The sequence below is a fragment of the Engystomops pustulosus genome, chromosome 10 (genome assembly GCF_040894005.1).
Source record: "Engystomops pustulosus chromosome 10, aEngPut4.maternal, whole genome shotgun sequence".
Classification (NCBI taxonomy): domain Eukaryota; kingdom Metazoa; phylum Chordata; class Amphibia; order Anura; family Leptodactylidae; genus Engystomops; species Engystomops pustulosus.
The window spans coordinates 63,252,149-63,276,849 of record NC_092420.1 but is presented as its reverse complement, the minus strand read 5'-3'; the positions used below and the strand labels follow the sequence as shown (position 1 = coordinate 63,276,849).

At 41.6% G+C, this 24,701-nt stretch overlaps 1 protein-coding gene across 1 annotated transcript in view; it reads right to left on the bottom strand.

Moving 5' to 3' along the window:
• The window catches only part of HS2ST1 (heparan sulfate 2-O-sulfotransferase 1), a 79,956-nt gene that overhangs the window by 3,905 nt on the left and 51,350 nt on the right, over positions 1–24,701 (bottom strand). Inside the window, exons 2-5 of the mRNA XM_072127813.1 lie at positions 18,120–18,358; positions 9,302–9,387; positions 8,291–8,429; positions 5,568–5,665 (exon numbers count right to left, since the gene is read on the bottom strand). Coding sequence (XP_071983914.1) covers positions 5,568–5,665; positions 8,291–8,429; positions 9,302–9,387; positions 18,120–18,358 — 562 coding nt within the window. The remainder of the gene's footprint in view (positions 1–5,567; positions 5,666–8,290; positions 8,430–9,301; positions 9,388–18,119; positions 18,359–24,701) is intronic.

Here is a 24,701-nt window from a genome sequence, read left to right as displayed (position 1 = left end):
ACAGCTGTAGACGGCCCTCCCACAGAATCTTACATATAAGACAGAAAAGTCTTTCAGACTTCCTGATGCTCTCCTAGTTGCTGGGGGTCTCACTCTCATCCCCTACCGAAGGCTCTTCTGTCTGTATGTAACAATTCTAAATCAAGTGGATGATTACAAGTTACGAATACTCTAGTCATGGGGTATGAACCCTATACATGTGTTGTCACTTATTGGATAGTTCTGTTTGTTAGTAAAGACCCAACAAGCAACTAGTTCAGCATTTATACATTTAATTTCTAGAACAAATAATTGACAGCTGGGCGTCACCATGGGATGTGGGTGGTGAAACACTAAGTCTGAATTCACACTGAGGTGTGCCCGCTGTACCGCAGCATGGTGGGCGCAGGTCCGCGCCGGGGAGAGGAGGGGGCGAGTGCTGCTCACCCCCAACCCTCTCCATAGAGGAACATGGTGCACGGCGCCAAATGCCGAGAAAAAAATAGGACATGTCCTATCTTTTCACAGCTACGGAACCATACGCTGCGGCACTGTACTGCGCTATACGGCACAGCGCGCCCATTGCCCGCCAATGGGGGACGTATATCCGATGTATATATGTCCCCCAACGAGGCCTAACAATGTGCAATCTGTACAGATAGTAGAGAGAAATGGAAACATATCGATTTAATCATAAATTCACATGAGGAATAACAGAGGGACACTCGGTTGTTAATTTATAAGGAATACAAATGCATATTACAAGAGATGTGGCAGGAGAAGTGACACTCAGACAGTGTGATAAAAAATGTACAGGAATGAGAAAGAATATCCCTACATATATACATATCGGGGGCAGTATAACAATGCTAGTAACCGGTGACATTATATCATACAGTATAGACAGGTTACTGGATACAAGGTGCGCCCTGCACCTCGTACTTGTCTAATGAGACCTTGATCTGCTCATAAATATTTAATGACACTTAACACTTTGACTCAATATCCCGCTGTCTGTTTACGCTGAGTTTCAGCTAATTAGTAAATTCCCAGTTTGGAAAAAAAAAAAGAAAAAATAGGAGCCGATTTCTGCAGCCGCATGCTGATTAATTGAAGTGTTATATCCAACTCTGATGTAATGATGTATCGATCCAAAGGGAATTAAAGGCTTTGACATTAGGCTCTCACTCCAGTACATGAGGCTTTATAAGGGACGTTGCGTGATTAACCCACTGATTATAATAATAATTCTTTATATGGCGCCTACAGATTGCGCAGCGCTGCAGAGCTTGCCACATAGTTTCCACTTATCTGCATTCCACCAAATATTTTTTTCGTTTTTACACACACATTCGGTTTATTAGCAGCCAATTTTTTTTTTGTACCGTTGACATTTGACTCTGGTTAAGTCCGCAGTGTCATTATGGCGACAAAAGGGACCACTACATACTGTGATATGTTTTACATTAGGTTTTAAAGGAGACGGTCTACACTCCTGCTTCCACGCAATCTGCCATGTAATATTATTTTCACCCGCCCCATCCCGGCCACCCAAGGTTTTTTTTTATACCCTCGGACAACCCCTTTTAATGACAAAGGACATAGGTACACATATCCAACATACAAGAAAATAGATTACCAAACCTTACAGAAAACAAAATTCTGCAGAATGTGGAAATGGGGCCTGTGAAGCAGGTACCGTACAGTAAATGCCAGCCTGAGCCCACACAGAGAAGCCTTTGTCCTTGTGTGAGAATAATCGTTCTCTTTTAACAACCCATTAAAATAAGCGGCATAGAGGATATTGTGCCGGCACAGCTGTGTGTACTCTCTGCAGACAATGCCGCACAAATTACCCTGATAATAGGGCGGCTTATCCGTCTCCTCATTCATCGCAGCCACTCGCCGGTACATAAAAGCGCAAAATACTGGTGTGATTTTTAGTCATTTTAACAGTGTTTTAACATTACACAAGTGGGGTTGCTTAGCAACACACAAACATTCTGTTAATCTTATTTTATTCAAATTTTGAATTTATATTTACTTTAACCAAAGTCGGAACATGACCAATAAAAATTTAGACTGGACATGTTAATACAGGGTCATGCCATGCTGTGCAACTCAAGAGATCATTATTTTAAGTGGTTTTCCACTTTGTGATACGAATAGTCTCCGCTGGAGAACCGGTTACTAAATTTTTCCCCATTAACGACTGTCACACGGCTATATACATCTTATTTGCATATGTCCCATGCGGAAAGGATGCTTATAAACGCCAACTTCAAATGGCTTCATCTCCTGAACCCTGGCACCTAGAAACACTATCTCCTCTCTCTCCTTTAATATGATGTATGGATTATGTATGCATGCTTCACAGAACCAGAGATATCCCTCCACCTATTTGATTTTTATGTACAGCTTTCTATTCAAGGATTGTAACTTTAAGAGTGGATATCTCCGGTTCTGTTGAGCATCCATACACAATCTATATCATATAAATCATATGATAAGGGTAGACTCTCCTGTTTAATATGACACCAGAACATTTTTAGGTGCAAGGGTTTCACCTGTGCCCCCCTCTAGGCTGTCAGCTGACAGCACAATATAGACAAAGCTGCAGGAAAGTCTTTCACTTTGCAGAAGTACATGCACCCTCTGCATCTGTATCTGGACCTATGAAAGGTTGATGGAATGATTCTGTACATTTATAATATATTTTGTTAAAAATATATTCAGTTTTACTACTTATGGAAAAAAAACTAATTGGAAAAATGACAAAAAAAAGCTAATTTTTTAACATTTGTGGTCGGCAATTATCGTCAAATTTGAAAAACATGTTATTAATAAAACAATTCTATCAACTTAAAGTCTCACATGGCATGAAAACAAACAAAGTAAAGTAACAAGCTAAATTGTTATGATATAAACAATTTAGCTTTTCCAAAGATAAGCGCATAGCAGATCGTCAAAAATTGACCTGAACATTCAGGCACCTATGAATCTGTCATTAAGGGGTTAAACTACTGGCCCCCTCAGACAGAATATATAATGTCCTTTCTAGAATTCCCTCTAAATCTCCCTTTTACCCATCAGAAAAAAAAAAAAAATCACCTCCAAAGTTATATGCAAATGAGTCGAGATTCATATTTTTGCCGAGGTGAGTCAAGCTTAAAGGCTGCAGTTCAGACATCCCCATCTAAAGTTCTATGGTACCAAGAAAGATGAGAATCTAACTTTACAGATCCATTGAGGTTATGTGATCTACAGAACGAGGAATACAATGTAACCTGCAGATAACATTCCAGTTCTGCTGATGGCAGAAGAAAGATTAGATTCTTATCTTTAAGATGACACCAAAGGTCTGATTCTAAGTGCTACAGAAGATGGGGGCGTTAAGTCTGAGGCCTCAGACTTAACTCGGGCTATATACGAGTCTCCCCCGCATATTTTACTTTTTTTTTTTTCTTAAGTGAAAATGGGTTAAGGAACCCTAGTTCTCCTGATCGTTCTTTTACCTGAGACGGGAGGAGATTGCAGATTCCAGCACTAAACTATCCCCAAAAGCCAAAATGCAGCATACTCAACGCCCACAGCAACCTACCAACAAGCCACAAGCTTTACCCCATCTACCCGTAGATAATGTAATATGTAACCAGAAAATTGTGGCCAAACCCCTTTACCTTCCACTGCTTATTTCTGTGCATTACCCTTCATCAAATAGAAATGCATGAGTATTATTTCAGCGAGGCGGCTATAAACCTCAGACTGTACATCACCAGCTCATGTGTCGATATACACATTACAGCGTAGTGGGGTGAACTATGGGATTTGGGGATTTAATTAAGACAGGCTGTTAATAGGAGGGCGCCCCTGGTAATGGTAGCTGTAAATTACTGCCATCTGTTCGTATTGTCTGGGCTTTTATAAATGGAGTAAATGAAAAGAGAAATTAACATAGGAAATAAATGCATAGAAGCCAAATACAGCGAAAGATTCATGAGGCTCCAGATAAAAGTTTCAATTGGAGAGAATTATACTGAGACTTCCAGCTACGAGCAAGTGCCGTGTCATTTCAAAGGGTCTTTAGCATTACAATTCCATGTTAGGATATGAGGAGAAAATTACTACTAATTGTTACTCTCAGTATTACAGGTGGTCCCCTACTTAAGGACACCAGACTTACAGATGATCCCTAGTTACAGACTGATCTCTCTGCCCCCTGTGACCTCTGGTGAAGCTCTCTGGAAGCTTTACATTAGTCCCAGGCTGTAATGATTAGTTGTAAAGTGTCTGTAATTAAGTTTTATTGATAATTCTTGTTCCCATTACAGCACAAAAATGTTTCAAAATGTTGTTTGGAGGTACAATTATAAAATATACAGGTGTGACTTACATACATATGTAAAAATACTAGCAAACGGGATGTGTATATTAAAGGCAATTCATATCCAAAAAGCTAACTTTTTGGATATAAATTTCCTTCAATATTCACATCCTATCTGCTAGAATTTTTAATTTGTTCTGTTTGGGATATGTGGCATGTTAAGTCTTGTATCAGATTTACTACACTTACATACATATTTAACTTGAGAACAAACCCGGGGACTGACTGTATTAGGAAATAAGGATTATATTTGTATGTGCTGGTTTTTGAGGAGCTTTTCTAATACAGAGAAGATATATGTAGCATTTTTGAAGAATGATGGTTCTCTAGTTTCATTCTGACTAACAAAAGAAAGATTAAAAGAAAGCTACTTAAAGAAGTATAGACCTATTAAAGAAGGCTTAAAGGAGTCTACCAAATAAGGATATAGACAGTGTTACGTATTGATGGTGGAGATCTGGGTAACCTCTGAGTGCGTTAGTACAAGAAGGCCTACAAAAACACCCATTTATATTCCAGGATTGTAGCTGGACATGGAGTGCTGTGGTTCAATGATGTGTGAGATCTCGCAGCACAACCCTTTCATCCCTCTGTTCCGAGTCACTGTTGTAGCAATCTCCTGGTCACACATTAAAGCAGAAGGGTGGGCTCAGGAAGCAGAAGGAGACACTTCCAGTGCTCAAAGTCCAGCTACAAACCAGGAATATTAATCCATTGTTTACGGTCCTGTTGCTATTAACACACAAAAAGGTTTGATTAGACAGATCTCCAGGGCCAATAGCTACACTGTATTCATGTTTACATGATTGTTAGACTCCCTTTTTACTAGTCCATCTCCCTTAGAAGAGTAACATTTTCTATACTGTGGGTACTGAACTTAAATTGTTTAACTCCAGAGGTCCACAATGCAATTTAAAGGGGAATTAGCTGATGAGAATAAACACTTATGGCATATCCAAGGAATAGACATTTTATAGGTACAGTTTTTTCTCCAGGACCCCAACCTACTGCCATAAAGTAGAGACCCTTTAGCCCATGAACACACATAGCCCTCTCCATCGGATGTTGCAGATTCTGTATGAACAGAGGTAAATAAATTTGGACAGCACCAGGCTGGCCCTGTAATGCTAATTTAGATTTGTTAACTACAGATCACAGTGCTAGGGGTCGGAATTAAGAAGTCGAGCCAGTCTTGTGTCCTTACCAGCATTCAGAGCTGTGGCCGCAGAAGAACGGGATCTGAAGCCAAAGTTTTTCTGGAGCGCAGTCAGATCCTCCAGCTGCTACACATTCATCAAAGGTCTGAAGATAGATAAAGATGTAATGTGAGATGGAAATTACAGCCAAATGCATTACATACACGTTATCCATAAATTCAGAGAGGTCATACACGTAAATATCAATTCATCAAGCGGGGGAAAAAAAAGAAAATCCTGAGAAGATCATATAATGTTGTTGTCACTTTGAGGCCAAATAACTCGAATAAAAACTTCCATTAGAATATAAGTATAGGTATGGAACGCGCTGCCTGATAGGGTGTTCTCATGCAGGAGTGTAAGGAGTATACAAAAAACTGTGAGAAAGCACTTAAGACGAAAGTCAATGCTATAGATTGTAAACAACTGGTTAACAAAAAGTCGCAAAACGGCCCTGATGCACGATCAAGCGCACCCAAATACATCTTAGGGTGCCGTCACACGGTGAATTCTTGGACCAATTTTAAACGGACTGAAAATGTACGCTTTTTGCTATGTTTACCATCCGTTACACAGATGCCTACAATTCGAGAAATGAAGATAAACCGATTCAAAACAGCCAAACACATCGCAAACATCCAAAAGCGCACGCAATTTCAGTCCGTTTTAAAACGGTCCAAGAAGGCTCCGTGTGACAGCACCCTTACTGTTTTCTCAGCACAGACTAATAACAATAGTGATTAAACAATTTGCCAAAAAATTAGATCTAAGGCCGGCGCCACACAGGGCGCTTTGTCTGCGCTTGCAAACGCAAACAAAGTCACGCCCACCGGGGCGGGCCTCGGCCCGATCGCATCGGCGTTTCTATGGAAACGCCTGCGATCGGGAACGAGCCGCCGGTGTTTCGCGTTAAATTAACGCAAAACACCGGCGGCTCGTTCCCGATCGCAGGCGTTTCCATAGAAACGCCGATGCGATCGGGCCGAGGCCCGCCCCGGTGGGCGTGACTTTGTTTGCGTTTGCAAGCGCAGACAAAGCGCCCTGTGTGGCGCCGGCCTAAGAGAAATGGAAAGGCAATGCCGGGCATGAACTGAAGAACTCTTCCTGTCAGGAATTAACAAAGTGGATTTTAGGGTATGAATGGATGATCGCACAAATTTGCAGAAGTTCTGAAAGCCAAAGGGGATCGAAAAAGCTACTGGATTGGTGCATCTAACAAAGACACCATTTGGTTAATGTAAGGGACAGTTCATTTCTCTCAGGGTGCGGTCACACGTTGCAGTTATAACTGCATTGCAACCAGTTTTGAGGTGGTTTTAGGTGCAGTTTTGTCAATTTCACCGGTGAAAGACATGAACTGAATGGCTGAATTTGATTTTGAAGGAGAAAGCTGTTCCACAAATGTCATTCACCTGTTGATGTGAGGTCTTTCACTTGTTAAAAAGGTAATACCACCTAAAACCAACCCAAAACTAATTGCGATGCAGTTTTAACTGCAACGTGTGACCGCACCCTCATTCTCATCAGGTTTTATTAACATCAGCTAGGCCGCTTGCACACGGACACGGAGAGCCTTATGTATTCCGGTAGGTCCATGGTTTCCAGCAGGTGTGTGAGGGAACTGAACAGCTCCTATTCCTGCACATGTCTGTGACCTGGGTGGTGTGGCCGATGACACACGAGACGCAAATAACCTACCTCAGGCCCATTTGTGGTCCATGAATACATAAGTTCGTTTGTATGAGGAATTACTGTGAGAAATTCTTCCATTTTCCCTCAGCTCTTATCTGTGTGTAGTCTCCACACCTGGTTTGAGCTCAAAATAACATCTGCTGGAAAACAGAGTCGTGAACTCACTTGCTATTAGATGATATGAGAAGGGGAAGACTAGAGAGCAAAAATAGGATCAAGGAGACATGAAAAGGCAACGCCTGGCAAAAGAGCACGAATTGTGGATCTTCCCATTTTCCCCTCACCTCATATCTCTGTGTAGTCTTGGCACCTGGTGTGAGGTGAAAATAACAGCTGCTAATAAACGTGAAGATAAAACGTAAGAGTTGTGAAATCACTTGATAATTTCCCTCTGCCTCGGTAGGCCTCCGCAATGCCTTCTTTATGTGTACCAGGTGTGAATATGGAGGACGTTAGATGTTATGCATAGCTTTATACACTATGTTCTCCCCCTTTTAGGTTGATGCCACACATGGGTGATGTCACACATGGCGTTTTGAACCCTTTTTTTTTTTTTTAAAACGCATCCGTTTTTGACAGGTTTTACCAATTATCTTAATTAAAACTGGTCAAAAACTGATGCATTTTCAAAAAAATGCATGCATTTTTTCAAAAACACGTGCGTTTCTTTAACGCATGCGTTTTTGGACGGACTGCTTAAAAACGGACCAAAAACGGGTTCAAAACGCCATGTGTGGCATCACCCTTAGGAGTCAAATGTGCTTTGGGATCAAACTCTTCACCAGACAAAAAAAATCCCTTAAGATCAGTCGACAAACAAGCCGGACGATTTTCAGATCACGTTTCATCCATTTTCCTGGATTAGTTCCGTGTATGTACGTCTAAGTTATTAATAAGGTCTCGTAAATGTTTTCCAATGTTTCCTGACATACGCTGGGGTACGGAAGCACAAACTGCAATACATAGCATCCATAATAATCTGACTACATCCAAAAATCCTCTACTCAGTTACTATCCGTGTCTCAATCACATCTTATACCTTCTTATCTCCCTGCTTCCTCCGGCGGAGGCCTGGCCTGTAGTCATCGCCAAATCGAAGGAAGTAGTAATAGGAGACCAGTCTCTCTATAGGATCCCTGATGACATTTATATAAATGGGCTTCTTCTTTACTCCAAATCTGAAATGAAAAACATTGAGATGAAAAAATATAATTTGCAGTTATCACCAAACTTTCCATAGACTCTGAACGGCACATTGTTACAAATAGATCCAGTCTATCCACAAATACTCCCTCCTTTGCATGGCTCAGGGCTTGTGTCAGTCTTTACTGTAGTTTGGCATTAAATTCACTATAAATTGACTCAATTGTGTTGTGACAAAAGACCATTGAAATGTGTTAAACACATACATACACATAATATAACACACAGGCAGTCTCCGGGTTATGTACAAGAAAGTTCTGTTGAATTTGTATGCAAGTCGGAACTGTATACTTTATAATTGTAACCCCAACGAAAATTTTTTTGATCTCTGTGACAATTTGATTTTAAAACTTTTGGGTTGTCATCAGAACCAGAATTAACAATAAAGCTTAATTGTAGACATCTTTGAGAACTTTTACAGCAGATCGTTGTAACCTGGAACTAAAGTAGAGTAAATTACCAACATCCAGAGGTCCGTTTGTAACTAGGGGTCGTCTGTAAGTCGGGTGTTCTTAAGAAGGGGACTGCCTGTACTGTATCTAGATATTCATCAATAATGTCAACCTTATAAAATATAACAAGTGCAAACTTTTGTAGAAAAATGTTGTCATGCAGTGTGGTTTCATTTTGGCTGTAACCTTCCTTCACCTATGTGCACACTAGAGGGCACTGCTCCATAACGTCACGGAGCGGCCATCATGAATTAGCCTGCAATGCGTTGCAGCCCCCATGAAGTAACAAAAGATTAGCTTACGACTGCACAATTGTAATTCTCCGATGTGGTAGGAATCCACCATGCTGGGATAAGAAGGGTGAGAAAAAAGGAGAAGGAAAATCAAACACCTACTTTGCAAAATCCAAATAGGAAATATGGCCGTGGTAGAAGCCGGGCTTCATTTCTCTCCATGAACTCACATTTCTGACAAAACGCATCTAGGAAAATAAAAGTATACAGAATATTAATACAGCAATCTGTGGTGTACAAGGGATTGTAACCTCTGAGGAACACGCGAACAACAATCAGCCGAGGAAGAGCCAAAACGCGTGACACGCTTCTTCCCAACACCCAGCTGGAGGCAAAGATATGGCGCGTCAACCATCACCGCTCTGGTGGACAACAGCTGAGGACGGAGACACACTCCTCGTATATTGGAAATACAAATCCTACACCTAAAGCATGAAAAATAATGTGTAATATGGGTGTGTAACGTTATTGTAACATAGGAGAGGGCACCGATGTCCCCACGGACCAGGAAATGTCACTTCCCCTGGATAACATCTTTGATTTCTGTTTGATAAAGTTTACTCTGAATCGATTTGTTCATTTTACATACAATTCACAAATCTAAAATATGTGTGTGTTATAAGTAGCCGTAGGACTGTGAAAAATGAAAATACTGTATTTTCCAAGGATTGTAGCTAGACTTGGAGCACTCAGATGCACTGGTGTTTAAGAGCTCTTCACGGTGGTACTCTACGGATGTAATTTATAACCACTGACTCATAGAAGGGATCTTACACATTAAGGAGATCAAAGTCCAGCTACAATCCTGGAATATGAAACACATTTTTCACAGTCCTGCTGCTTCGAACAACAACACACAGAAAAGTATTTTTCCCCAGATCTCCAGGACCAATTCCGATTACTGTGTACAACTAGATATGGTCAAAAACTGCTGACAGATACTCTTTAAAATCTAGTTATGTCCCCCAATGGTAAGGCTAGTGGTTTATTTTTTTTCCCCCAGTTAATGTGTTACGCTTCATCATAACATAAGGATATCCAGTGATTTAAGGTAAACATACAAATATGGCACTTTTGGATGTTTACAAGTTGTGCAGCAAACAACGTATAATGTGAATTGGGTATGAAGGACTGCTGGGTGTGGAGGCCCCTGGCAGTGGTGGATTATAATACAGGCGGTAGCCCATGGCCACCCAATCCACCAAATTTCATAAGGAGAAGGACCTGCACCCATGAAATGAAATCCTCATACATCTTTTCTTGCTCTCATTACACTTGTACACAAGAGCCATTTCAGGACCTTTCATGCCTGATGAAGGTCATTTACTGAGCTGAAACAGGTTGTTTTTTTACTATTTTTTATTTTTACAATAAACTCCATGAGTTGGACACCCCTTTGTTTCCCTGAACATTCTTCCGAGTGTCAGAAGTCCTCTGTATCTCCATTTCATTACCTTTGAAGGTCCTCCAAAGATTCCGAAACTGCAGATTGACAATAGGCAGAAGGGACACATCCTCTATTCCCCAACCAGCTTTATTCCAGTAGCATGTTTGTGGGAAGTGATTCCAAACTTGTAGGGACTATAACATTCGTACAGCCCAGAGTCCATGCCAGTTTTAATCAGACCCAGGCCTTTGGCCAGACTTCTACACCGCCCGCCGCCTCCCCTCAGTGCTCCACCCATCAGTGCAACATTCCGGAAAGATAAAATTACTACCAAATATTTTCTGCCGCAAATACATTGTTACCAAAGGTGAAAAAAACCTGCAAAATCATGTCCAGCACAATCTCTACTCCCTCAGTACAGAACATAGAAAAACAAAAATCTTTGCTGCTACTGTATTAAGCTGCAGTGTGAACACATCCCAGCCTCTGCCCGTCTTGATCCATATGGTACAAGTTCTAACGGGTGTAGTTTTGCATAAAGAGAGATTTTTAAAAAGTATGCAGGCACAAGGCAGGATCGTTGAGTGCCTGCACAGTCCACTGGTGGCCACGCCCCCTCTATGTCCCCTCCACACCCACAAAGCGTGGAGGTGTCGCCCTTATAGCTGCAAATTTTTGAAGTGTGCAACGATTTCCGATGAGATCAGCACAAGAAATCTCCCCCTACTATACCGAACCATAAAAATTTTCAATTTTCTGTGTATGAGATTTTTCCATCAAAAGTTGTTGCTCAAAAATAGGAGCCTCCCGATTCAATTACATTTTTTCCCAGAAGAATATAAAATTGCAACTATTAATTAAAATAAATATTTTATGTTTGCAGGGAAATGATTGTGTGAAGCGTTAAAGCACCTTCTTTATGGTTGTTAGTAAACTCGGTTTTCATCAAATTTCTTTTCTCTGCAGTTTCTTTTAGTTTTTTTGGTAGGTGTTAATGAGATTACCATGAAAGGATGACAGACATCTTACAGCACAGGGCTACCATGTCATATCTGCTGCAAATATACACAGAGAACCCCCACTAAACTTACTAGCCCCCTCAAGTAGGGAATGAAACATCCTTTCTACCTTTCCCATCATATGTGAAATGTCACCCGTCTACCTATAAAACCTCTCTCCAAAAATCAGGAAATTTGACTCTTCTCACCTCATGTTCACATGAAAAAAAGACAAGTTTAGTGGTTGCAGGGGGAGTATATCTTGAAAAGCCGCATGTTTGCTTCTGATGTCTTATTAAAGATAAGGATTTTATCTTTCAGATGACAGGAGGCATATGGCTTTGTGACCTACAGAACCAGAGATATAGGCAGTTATTATCCTTGGCTTAGTGGTTAGCATTACAGCCTTGCAGCGCTGGAGTCTTGGGTTCAAGTACCAGGGTCAACATGTGCAAAGAGTTTGTATGCTCTCTCTGTGTTTGTGTGGGTTTCCTCAGGGTCCTCCAGTTTCCTCCCACACTTAAATCAACCTACCAGTATGTTTTTGGATTGTGAGCACCATTGGGGACAGGGACCGATTTGGAAAGCTCTGTGCAGCGCCGCAGAATCTGTGTGTGCTATACAAGTATTATCATCATCCTTTTTCGTTTTTGCGGTTTCATTTTTCACTCCCCACCTTCAAAAGTCTAACTTATTTTTCCATGAAAAGTGCTTTATGACGGCTTGTTTTCTGCATAACAAATTGGACTTCATAGTGACGGCATTTAATATTCCATGCCATGTACTGGGAAGAGGGAAAAAGAATTCAAAATGCAGTGAAATTGGTGGTGGTGGTGGGGGGGATTTGCGCCATTTTCTTGAGGGCTTGTTTTTTTATGGCCTTTACTGTGCACCCAAAATGACCTGTTTATTCTTTGTGTCGGTAAGAAAAAAAACCTCATGTACAAAAACAAAAATCTACATTCTGTCATCTCCTGGCACTAATAACTTTTTCATACTTCAGTGTGTGGAATGAGTGTGGTCATTTTTTGTGACTTTTGATGCATTCTCATCGCTACCATTTTAAGCACCTTTACCTTTTTAAGTACGACCTTCTGATCACTTTTTATTGCATTTTTATATTTTGGAAAATGACAAAAAATTTTTGACTTTGTCGCCATTTTCCATTACAGGGTTAAATGCCAGAAATAACCATTATTATATTTTGATAGATCAGATGTTTTGGGACGCGGCGATACCTTTACACGTTTAGGATTCTTCGGTTTATTTATATCATTTCTAGGGAAAGGATTTAAATTTTTAAGTTTAATAATTTTTATAATTTATTTTTTACCATTTCTCAGATTCCCTAGGGTATTTTAAACCTAGATTGTCGGATTGATACTGCCATACCACCCCACACCCACAATCCTGTAATATAAATGCATTTGTCACCATAGAAATGCACTCCTCAAAAGAACTGAGTAATGTTACCTTCAAACAGCACAACTCTTGAGTACATATTTACCTTTAGAAATTTATATTCCAGTATTGTAACTGGACTTGGTGCATTGTAGCAGGAAATCTTTTCACTGTACTGCTTCACAGCCCCTTCATTTTAGTGAGTAGAAAAAACGTGTCCAGTATATGTGCAGGGAGCACTTCCCAATTAACTCACCGGACTACTAAATGTGATAAGAGCACAGAATTCCTTGAATTCCTTGCTACAATTCCAGCTACAATCCTGGTATAATTACAGTCCTGCTGCTTCTAAGAACACACACAAAGATAGGTATAGTTCCTGGAGAGCTATGTAGCCCCATCACGGTCTGTGGCTTTATAGGGCTAAACTACTAACAGCATTCTTTTAATATCCAAATATAAACCACCCACTGTCTGTATTTTTTAGGGGTCCTGATCTTAGCATTGTATTTTTTTTCTAGAATGCCTTACCACTGCCTTTTATATTTTTTTGGGAGGGCTTGGTATTGGCTCTCCATTTATTTGGGGGCCTGGCCTCGTAGGTGTGTGGTATAGAGTTTGCATAAATAGATGGGGGGGGGGGCTAGGCTCAGTCTGATTTCTGCCTGTATTTGGCGCAGGCGCCTACTTTGTTTGTGGGGGGTCAATGTTTTGTTTAGGGAGTGTGTACTTAGTAGATCTAGTATGGGGTCAGTGTCTTTTGGCCTGGTCTGGGGTCAGTATTAATATTTTTAAGGTCTATTTTTTTTATTCAAGCAATCCATAGTCTGGTGCCGGATGTTAAGGCGTTAGGTCCGCATTAGCTGTGACCTGGGCCATCCGTACCATACAGGATGCTACAAGAGAAGGATTAGAGGAGTTGCCATGTAAGCAATTCTCCACAGCAGTCGCAATAGTATTCCAGAGCAAAATGTAAAAAATGAACAAGTCCTACTCACAGCTAGAAATACCCATGTAATAATATACATCCAGTAAGAGTGTTACACAAGCAATTACTTCCAGATTCTAAATCCTATCTGGATTAGGCCGCATATTAAAATCTGCAGCAGATCAGACGGCCCCTATGGAGACTGAAACGTGGAAAATATCTTCTTTTATACATTGTGCCCACATAATACAGCAATATCCGCTCCCCTGTCTATTTGTCACATGAAATGATGAGGTACAAGGCACAGTGTGTGCGCTACAGGAAAATATACTTCTCACAATATTCCCTACCACAAGGATGAAAAACAATACAGAAAGGAATAAATGGGAATCAAAACAAATGACTCCGTCTGTGGAGCCAGAATTTTTATGAGAGAAAATTTCTAGCACAAAAATAATTGTGGCCCAGACATCAGACTTGGAACGTACTATACAAAGTAACATATTATATGCAGTGTGGAAGGGGAACAATAAGGTTCAGACTCCATATAATACAGGGCCACGCAGAGAACAAATATGTCCTTAAAAGGAAACTAGCAAAATACATCATAATAAAGAGTCGTACACAAAGGGATATTACAGTATAACTGCTAGACTGGAGGCGCCAGCCGTACCCCGCCAACACATCCACCGTGCCCAGGGAATATGCATCTACTCCATACAGGGCTATGAGAAGGATGGAAAAAGGGTTAAATCTCCCCGACAATCTCCACCTGGTCAGAAGAGCCACAGGGCATGTGTCCTGCTTCAGCCAATCAACGGCCAATACAACCCACCGGAGGTCATAGCACTTCCAGCCAGGCGTAGGTACCAAACAATAGAAGTAATGTAGCATTTTTTTGAGAATTCCTAGGAAATCAAGCATGGTAAACAAACGAGACTTTGACTGTGATAATCTTCTTATATTTGTTATACATGGCCTCTTTCCTTTAAAATCAACATAAAATTATGCCAATGAGTCTGAAGGGATCCTGGAGTGTTACCAGAACCACTCTGTGCTGTACCTTCACAGGCTGTTAGGCTGTGCAAGAGCACTTCCCCCTCAGACTGCTTCTGAAATTTCCTCCACTGCAGTGAGGAATACAGTGTAGCAGTATGTGAAGCTACAGCACACAGGGGCTCTGGTAACACCCCCCAGAAGCGTGTCAGGCTCATTAGCATAATAGTAAAAGTTGATTTTAGAGGATAGGAGATCATGGATAACAAAGAAGATTAACACAGTCACGCGTTTGGTTTATCCATGCTGGATTTTGATGGTAGATTTCCTTTAAAGCTGGGGAAAATCATATGTAACAAGTGTTGCATTTATATACAGGATTTTTTTTTTTTTACTTTAAACCCTTTATTGTAAAGCTTTCCCTTCCTTAAAAACATGTTCTAGCATTCAGTAGCCTTTGCTCCGACTGAAGTTGGACTGGAAGTAACTTCCCCAGACAAAAATTAAGAAAAAAAAAGGAATATTTTATGTAATCTTTATAGCAAATCCTCATGTACAGGCTGCATCTACTCATGTGTATATATATTCGGTTCCCCCTTCCCCCTGTCAACTAACTAACTGGACCTGATGGGGTAGAGAAAAAAAACCACCCACCTCTCCCCGGTGCTCGGGTCCAGTGCTGTGCAGCCAGTCTCCGCCGGCTACTTGTATACAGGGCTTCGGCTGTGACCGGACTATGCTTGACGCATTTTGCGGCTTTTAAATCACCATAACGTAGCTGCTGCCATTCTGCACTGCTTAACCCGGAGTGATTAAGCCCATAAAAATAAAAAAATATTGGCGAGTACATTACTGTCCACAGCTGTGGGGAAGAGCCCCCTATCAGGAGATATTAGATATCAGTTATGAATACACATCTCCTCTAGCAATCATCCGAGAGAAAAACAGGAAGAGAATATCTGTAAGTGGGGCCCGATGTGCTGCGGACCCGCTGGTACCGACGCACTACCTGACACAATGATGTATTGCGATTGTGTTCTACGCATAAACCACTGACAGTTTGATTCATTTTATAATAATAAGATTGCATATTTTGGCATATCAATTGTGGAGATATTGAGAATAACCGCAGCCAGGAGAAATGTGCAGAGAATCCGACACCTTTCCATTCCAGCCGCTACAATTAACAATTAATATCCTGCTGCTCCCAGAATCCTAACAAAAAGTGTTAATTAACCAATTCCACCAGAGGGTCTTCATTCCTCCGTCACAATGCGGAATAGAGGCGATTGATATAGACGGCGGGATAGAAGTGGTGTTCAGGTAATGTATTTTACCTCCGGATTCAGTCTCCTGATTACAGAGGGACAGAGTTACACATAATCCTGCACAATGACACACGCCGCTTCATGTTCTAGCCGCTGCTGATTGCTCCGAAAGCTCCTGGAGAGGTTTGATAACAATCTGATTGGATGATGTATTCGCATTCAAGTGATCATGAGTCTCAGGAGTCACAGCGCTCCCGGGGTACTGACAATTTATTTTTATAGACAGTATAGCTAGGTTATGGCTGCAGGAGGCGGAGGTATTTACAGTACTTAAAGGGAACCAATCACATTAATAATGTGATCCCATCTTCAGGTAGCATGTTATAGAGCAGGAGGAGCGGTGCATATTATGTTAAAGACCAAGGGGAGATGTGCACATTATACAGTGTCCCATTTGCAGGAAGCATGTCATAGAGCAGGAGGAGCTGAACACATTCACAATGTCCTCTCAGACGGCAGCATATTGAAGCACAAAACGTGCTGAACAGATTGATCTCTGGGTCTTGTCTGCAGGCATCATGTTATAGAGCAGGAGGAGGTTTGAAGATTGACATATAATTTGTGGAATAAGGTTCAATATAACAGGTAATTTATTCATGTAGGTCTCTGCTCATTGAGCCCTTAAAAAGGACCATGCATCAGTTATGCAATCCCATCGGCAGGCAGCATGTGTTAGACCATGAAAAGCTGAGTAGATTGTACATAGTGTCTCAAAAAAAGACAGCATACAATAGAGCATAATCAGCTGAGAGGATTAAACAGCGTCATATCTGTAGGCAGCATGTTATAGAGCAGGAGGAACTGGGGAGATTGTACATGAGGCCTATCTGCAGGCAGAATGTTTGAGAGCAGGCCTGGGTCTGTAGAGCGATTGTCATTCTTTTCTACGAGAATATAGTTAGATAGTCCTCTCTACTATCTGTAAACCGCATATGGGAGCATCTAGTTGCCTTGAGCTCTCCGGAGGAAAAATAATTGATAAAAAGTCATAACACCCACAAATACAGTTATTCCTCGTGTACATAAACTTTACTTTTGTAGCATGTAAAAATGCTCGGCATGTTTTAGAAGAATAAAGGCCGTCATTATGCATCCCCTTTATCTCCATACATACATAGCAAACAATTGGTAGAAGCAGAACCTAACTATTCCCACCAAGCAAGTCTGCTCTTGTCCTCTCGTATGTAGCGGTTTATACTGCTTTACGTATTCCCCCGGGTACTAAATATTATTTCTGTACGCCGTTTGCCCGGTTTCTGTACAGAGAGGACGGTGACATTCTTACAACTTGCTTTTAATTTGTAAATGTACTGAAAATGACAAGCAGAAGCTGGTTGCTCTGGCAATACCTACATATAACAGCTATATATAGAGCAGTGTTCTCAAATGTCCCCTGTAGTGGAGAACGAAAAACAAAAATTCTCCAAAATGGTTTTACACGGCGAAGGATATTGTGATGCTGCTGTGTGCAGAGCAGCAATGCTGAGCACCAGCAATGATCACCGTAATCAATGGTACGAGGACATCATCATGAAGTGAGAGCGATGGGGGAAAAAGAGCAAGACAGCGCCCTCTAAGGTAGACACTTACCACTTTTCACCCCCAAGCTGACATCCGCTTCCCCAATAGGATCTGATGAAGGGGCAGTCCACCTCCAACACAGTCACTTGTATAAATTATGTTAATTTTACTTGGATTACGGGTTTCGTCCTTTTTAACGACATCTACTATCCCCTGGCGCTCTCCCCGTCTATACTCACTGGCATTTCCAATAGCGCTGGGGTTAGTCTTTCCAAGGTTACACACAATCCCAACAACACAACAAACATGCACAAAAAGTTCAGACAAAACCTTCAATGTCATGGCCAGAGAATAAGCGTACCTGGTCTTGCAGTGACATCACAGGGTTATTTTTGGTGGTGTTGATGTGAAGCACGTGATATTTGTTCTTTGCGCACAAGTCGTAGGCAATGTTTGTGAAGGATGTGCTGGCAGTCTTCGGAACTCTATTATAAATAATCAAAATGTCCTCATCTTCATCAAGCGGGATGTCTTGTCGGGTACCGTCCAGAGAATGGCGTTGTTCAATTTCCCGGACTTCATGACGTGCAATCGCCCTCTCTGAAAGATTAACAGATGGTGGAAAATCATTAACATTGCATAGATGTACAAGTAGACAATCCTCCTAATAAAAGCAGCTACTTTCTCATTTGTAGTAGTCTGCCCACCTATGTGCCACCATATTGGGGGAACGCCTTTGGATCTTTACAAAGCAGCAAGGGTGCCAATGCTGAGCTTTAACTTCTAAACTTCTACAATACTCATAGATTACAGGTGCCCACAAGCCTCACACTGTTCTCATGCCTCCTGCTGGTAAGAGCAGGACCAGAAGAAACCTATCGCTAGTAGAAGGAAGAGGAAACAGGCTGATGTGGCATCAAACATGACCCATAGAGATTGCAGTGTAATCTATGGGATGCAGCCTCAGCCTGGTCTCCTCTGCCTCCTGCTTGTAATGGGTTACGCTACCCAGCTCTTACCAGCAGGAGGCTGCATCCCAAAAGCAATATGAGATGCTGACACAGGGAAAAATGATGCATATGGTAAAGTATAAGGACAATCCTCCTTGTCATAAGGATATAAAATACAGAGGAGAGGAGAAGTTGCTTACAGAGGTCTGACTCTTGTTATCGATGCCATTCTTAGCTGAAATGAATGGCCTCTTATAATGCCTTCTAATTACACCATATACCCAGGCACATAACAAGGTTTACCGTTAACAAGAGATCAACAAAGCTATTACCCCGCCACTATCCAGAACGTCTAACGAAATTCCCCTCCAGGGATTCAACGCCACACTTCAACAAGTGAAAAACTATCCACTGGGAGATGCTGAGTGTGTGCTACTCATAGACAAGTATCTTTACCAATGTGCAATAGCCATCTAGATAACAGATATTGTGTTGTCCCTCCCGGACCCTCAGTCTTTTTAGGAAGATATGCATGCGATTGTGAAGGATCCATAGAACCTCATGATGCTTCATCTATCAGTATAGATAGAGGGACCCCCAGCCCTTAAATCATCATGCATGTATTCCAGCTCTTGCCACACATTTATAGAAATCATTAAAAGGACCTTTACAATGTCCTCCAAATGGTCCTCAAACTGCAGAACTGAAAGCCAGTAGGCCAGAACACTCCTTTCCCAGCTTGGTTCTGGTACCACTTGTAAACAGTAAATGCCAATCCATTAAACATAGAGACTAGCTGCACACAATGCAAATTTTTGTGTGATAAATCAATGTTATAAGGCCTCACGGACAATAATGTGTGCTTTGGCCTAGAGCTAGTGATGCAAACTGCAGCTAACCTGTGGCCCCATTTCATTGTACTGGGCAGGTTCATGACCCTGGGAACGTGCCGGCACCACAAAATCTAGGGCAGGTCCTCTTCCTGCCAGTCTTTGTGGTGGGCACATCTGTGGGGCGAGCAGTGCTCACCTGCCGAATCATAAACAGAATTGGGATTTGTGCTTATTAATTATACCCAATATAGGGCTACACACATGCAAACAAATCTGTACAAGAAGGACAAAAAAAGCATGTGTAGAGTAGCAAAATGCAAAATCACTTTATTAAACGAGATGGACAGAAGACAACATCAGCAAGACAATACAAAAATAAAACCATTTAAAAAGGAATGCACCCCAGTGCACCCATCAAATACATGATCAAACGGAGCCCGACACCTGATAATGTCGGGTGATCCGAACCCGAATCTCACAACACCAACTCACAGCTCAAATGAAATGAAATAATCATGTAATAATCATGTAATAACTCCAATAGGGCGTAGGTACGCGGGAGATAGCTGAAAAACTCAGCCTGCATGTAATCCAGCCATGAAATGAGTGGGATAAAGCACGATTGTGCAGAATGATCCCCTAATGCTGGATAAGCAAAATGTGAAAAACAAGTACCCACGAGGCGCTGCGCCCAACAAATAATTACCGTGAGGTGTGAGATGGGAGTGAGAACTCGGGACTGGTGCCCCCCACCTGCCGAATCATACGCGCCACAAGCAGCAGCACACATCCCATTACTTATGGCTTTCAAAGTGCACACAATTATAGCATTTCTGGTCCTGCTGGTTTGCACTCCTAATTTTGGGCTTTTCAGCTCCCTAAAATCTCCATCAAGTCTTGAAGTGAAAGACTACCAATGCATATTATCAGTTTAGTCTAAATATAGAAATATTTTTCACAGTATCTATTATCGAGGATTTCAAGTGTCATCTCTAATCGTTGGAACAAATTTTTTATTACCCAATAATCAAAACATTCCATATTTAATTAACACCATGTGTCATAACAAACGATTTTAATGTAAAAATGCATTAATAAAATGTCAGATTGGGAAAGATGAAGAAAAACGTAAACAACGTCTTGAACTTTACAAAGCCCTTTTTCACCAGGCAAGTACATTGTGACATTTCACTCAGTAATTTCTAACCCACAGGAGAGCAGATTGTCGTTTATTATGTACAGCTTGGCGCCCAATTACAAATCCGCTTGGCATATATTTTCTTTTCATTATGTTCTGTAGCCTTTACATTATGAACATCACCAAAACGGGGGAAACATTAAAAATAGATTCTACGTAAGAACTACAAAAGTCACTTATAAGCGTCAACCTAGATTCATGTCATCTTTAACTATTATGAGGCAAGTTGAGTCTTTTGCCTTAGACAGCACCACCTGCAGCTACATGGGGGGCAGAATCAGTCACCTGCTACAAAAGGTTTCTGCACATGTCAGCAGGGGAGACACTGTAGGGAGAACCCCATACTAAAAAAGTAACATGATATATTACTACTGGATGGGATGGAGGGGGTGCCGTTCTGTAGCTTGCTTCAGGTTCAGGTACACCTGTGCTTGATATTTTCCCAATTTTATAACAAATCTGAAAAAAAAAAAAATACTAGGAAAAAAAAAAAAAAAAAAGTTGAAAAAGTTCTTCACCCAATCAAGATGCCAGTGTTGGAGTAACTTTAGTTTGAAATTTCTCTCCTTTGACATCCAACAATTGACCATGGATGGTGTTATTGTAAAGTGGAAATATATTGAGGAACTATTCAACTCACTGAGGTACATGGTGCTCAGGATGAGGATGAAAGGGAATGGAGATTGCATTGAGGCACTCTTGTCCTATAACTCAAAAATTATCTTCTGGATAAATGGGCAAAACTTCTCCAAAAAACCCCACACTTCAAAATCTCTAGTGGATGAAAACAATGGTGATCAGTCCTCTTTACAGTGGACCGATCCTTGGTTCCAGCTCAATACACAGAGGTCATGATATGGTGTCAGACCTTTAATGATGAGTATGGACCTTTAATGATCAGTAGGAAAAACAAGACCAGACAATTCCGTTTAAGCAAATTAAAAAGAGCTCTGTCAATCAAGGCTGAGTGGGAGGAGCTGAGTGTGGTGGTTAAACTGTTGATGTAGGATATATTCCCAGGGAACATAGTTTTCGTTTGTGTGGCCATTTTTGTTGATGGTACATGGACACATTGGGGGAACTCATCATGCCATGTACAACAGCTTTCTGGCTTCAAGGCACGAAAAAGTTACAAATCTGGAATGACTAAGGCTTGATGCAAATAGCGTTTTTTGGCAGCCATTGACTTCCATTATATATGGTGACCGTGTGATGAGTAGACTGAGAGTCACTGCACCATGACTGACCAAGACGAGGCAGATCCCATTCCTGCCTGTATTGCACGTGGCCGCTCAGCTCCCTATGGAGATGGGAGGGGTGAGAATTTCCCCTGGTTTGCGGCACATTTTAAACAAGCGCCCCTATCCTTAGTAAATCCAGCATGTTGTGCACCATTGATTTCAACAGACCCAGGTACATGAACATGTTTTTCACAGATCTGTGAGGAAACTCAGATCAGATCATATTCCTGTCCGTATTTGCGGTTCATGCCTTGCACACAGGTGTTGTCAACACGCCGTCCGTATTTGTGGATCAGTTGCCATTAAAATACAATCCCGTGACCCTTCAGGGCGTTGGGACAAGCTAGTGACATTTTTTGAGGATCCGCAAGAACAGATAACACGTGGATCCGTTATTGCAAACACGAGGCTAAGTAACAGATTATATTCTGATGATAAACGGACCACAAAGAATAACCACAGGTCCGTTGTTTGTGGCTTGAGAACAGCTCATGTGCAGGGAGCCAAATAGTTATGCACATGGTGCTCCGAAACTTGAACATTACAAATGAGATTTCTCTGCATTCAGACCACAGGTTTCTTAAGATTCAGGGCATTTCACAGACAAGAGGAGCCATCAAGATTAAGATTCACAGACCCATTCGTATCCCTCTCTCGGCTTCATAGCGAGACTGTTGTTATTTTCACCTTAGAGGAATAAGGGCTTGGACGGTACGTGCAGGGCCATTACTTCTAGGCCTCATTAGATTATACATAGGGTGATTAATACACAGTATTTCCTCTGCATCATAATGTCTAAGGTTTTTCTTTTTCCAAGCTCACATTAATCAATAGCAACTTCACCGGAAAATAAAAATAGTCGCACTCCAGGGCCCATCTCCGGCTAATTAGCCACCTCCTGGTGCTGAAAGGTTAAGCCATAAAGCAGGACATAAACATTATTTTTAGTCAGCCATGTCCTGAAGATCAGCTTATTTCGCACTATAAATAGGTGATAAGAGCACAAAGAAACATATTGGTGGTTATAAATGTCAACATATACAAATGGATAGAACAATTATGGTAATAATCTCATCCTCTAATATCATAAATATGTGCACAAGCCAACAATAGGTGTATAAAGTATATGCATCCACCATCTCTCCTGTGCTACGAAAGATACTTCTAGCCTAATACTGGCCATTTACTTTATATAGTTATCCAATCCCAATGCCCCAATACACACGTATGTTTGAAATTTATGCCCAATTCCTTATTATTGCCAGGAGGAAGCAGGAAAGAGCAGTCACAGAAGCTATGTTTTCTTTCCGCAGCTCTAAGTGGACAGCACACATACTAACTATACAGTAGGCAAGGAAAAAGCACAGTCACAGCAGCTAGATAAGTGGGGAAGGCCCAAGTCACGGCAGCTAGATAAGTGGGGAAGGCCCGAGTCAAGGCAGCTAGATAAGTGGGGAAGGCCCGAGTCAAGGCAGCTAGATAAGTGGGGAAGGCCCGAGTCAAGGCAGCTAGATAAGTGGGGAAGGCCCGAGTCAAGGCAGCTAGATAAGTGGGGAAGGCCCGAGTCACGGCAGCTAGATAAGTGGGGAAAGGCCCGAGTCACATGAGCTAGGTCTCCTTCCATCATATCTAAGGGGGCAACAATGTTAGGCCTTATGGACACACATGTCCTCGCTTGTGGCTTGCATCATCGCTGTGTGAGCACTTTGAAAACAGAAAAAAAGACTGCCACAGCTGCAAAAACTGGCACAAATAGGACCTGCTCCATGTTTTGCAGGCTGGGCTGTCATATCACGTAGGGAGAGATTAAATCCAACCAAACAAATTAATGGGGATATGCGCTCACCACCAAAAAAACATCCAGCACACTGCCCTGAAACAGGTTTGGGTGCATGAGGTCTAAATCCTCAAATACACACTAGAAGATTCCTGGAAGGCGAGGGACACTTTTCATCCAACAGCCAATCATACAATGGCATTGGCAGACACACTGAATATCAGCTAGTCCTGCAGCATGAATCATTGTTTTGGCCCTAAACTATACCACCAATACTACTAGGTTCTAAGATATTACATGCATACATAGGTCACGTCTGCAAGTTTGGCTGCTATGGGAACGCAACAAGAAGTCTTCTCAATTACGTAAATTTGGCAGAATATCCCTAGCAACAAGACCCCAAAATTTCTCAGGCTTTCATTTATACAACAATTATTCATATTACTGAGAAGGTACAGCAATGGGAAGACTTGCTGACAATAAAAGATGTAGTAATGTGTCAGTCTTTAGATTAGTGCAGAGTAGAACTAGACAGATCTCTGCTGCTCCAGATTAATCCGTGCCGGATGCTGGATGATTAATCTGGTGCAGTACAAGACTGGGGAGTTGTACTCTGCACCTCCTATTAGTTGGTAAAACGGAGTGGTGGCCTTGGTAAAACAGAGTGGTGGCCAAAAAAATCAATATTGTGGTGCTGCAAACTAGACCAAGGCCACCGCTCCTTTTCGGACAAGTCTGAAAACCGTCTAAAACCCTCAAATGTGGAGCAGAGTATTTCAGGTGCAATTTACTCCAGAATTCTGGCGTAGACAGACAAACCCCTTTACGGGTGCCATAAGGTGCCAACAAAAGGTGTCCAAAGCCACCTGTTCGGCTTTATTGAGCCCAGGCAGTGCCAGTCCATGGAACCGATAGAGAAAGTTGTATACATTGCATGGTGGTTG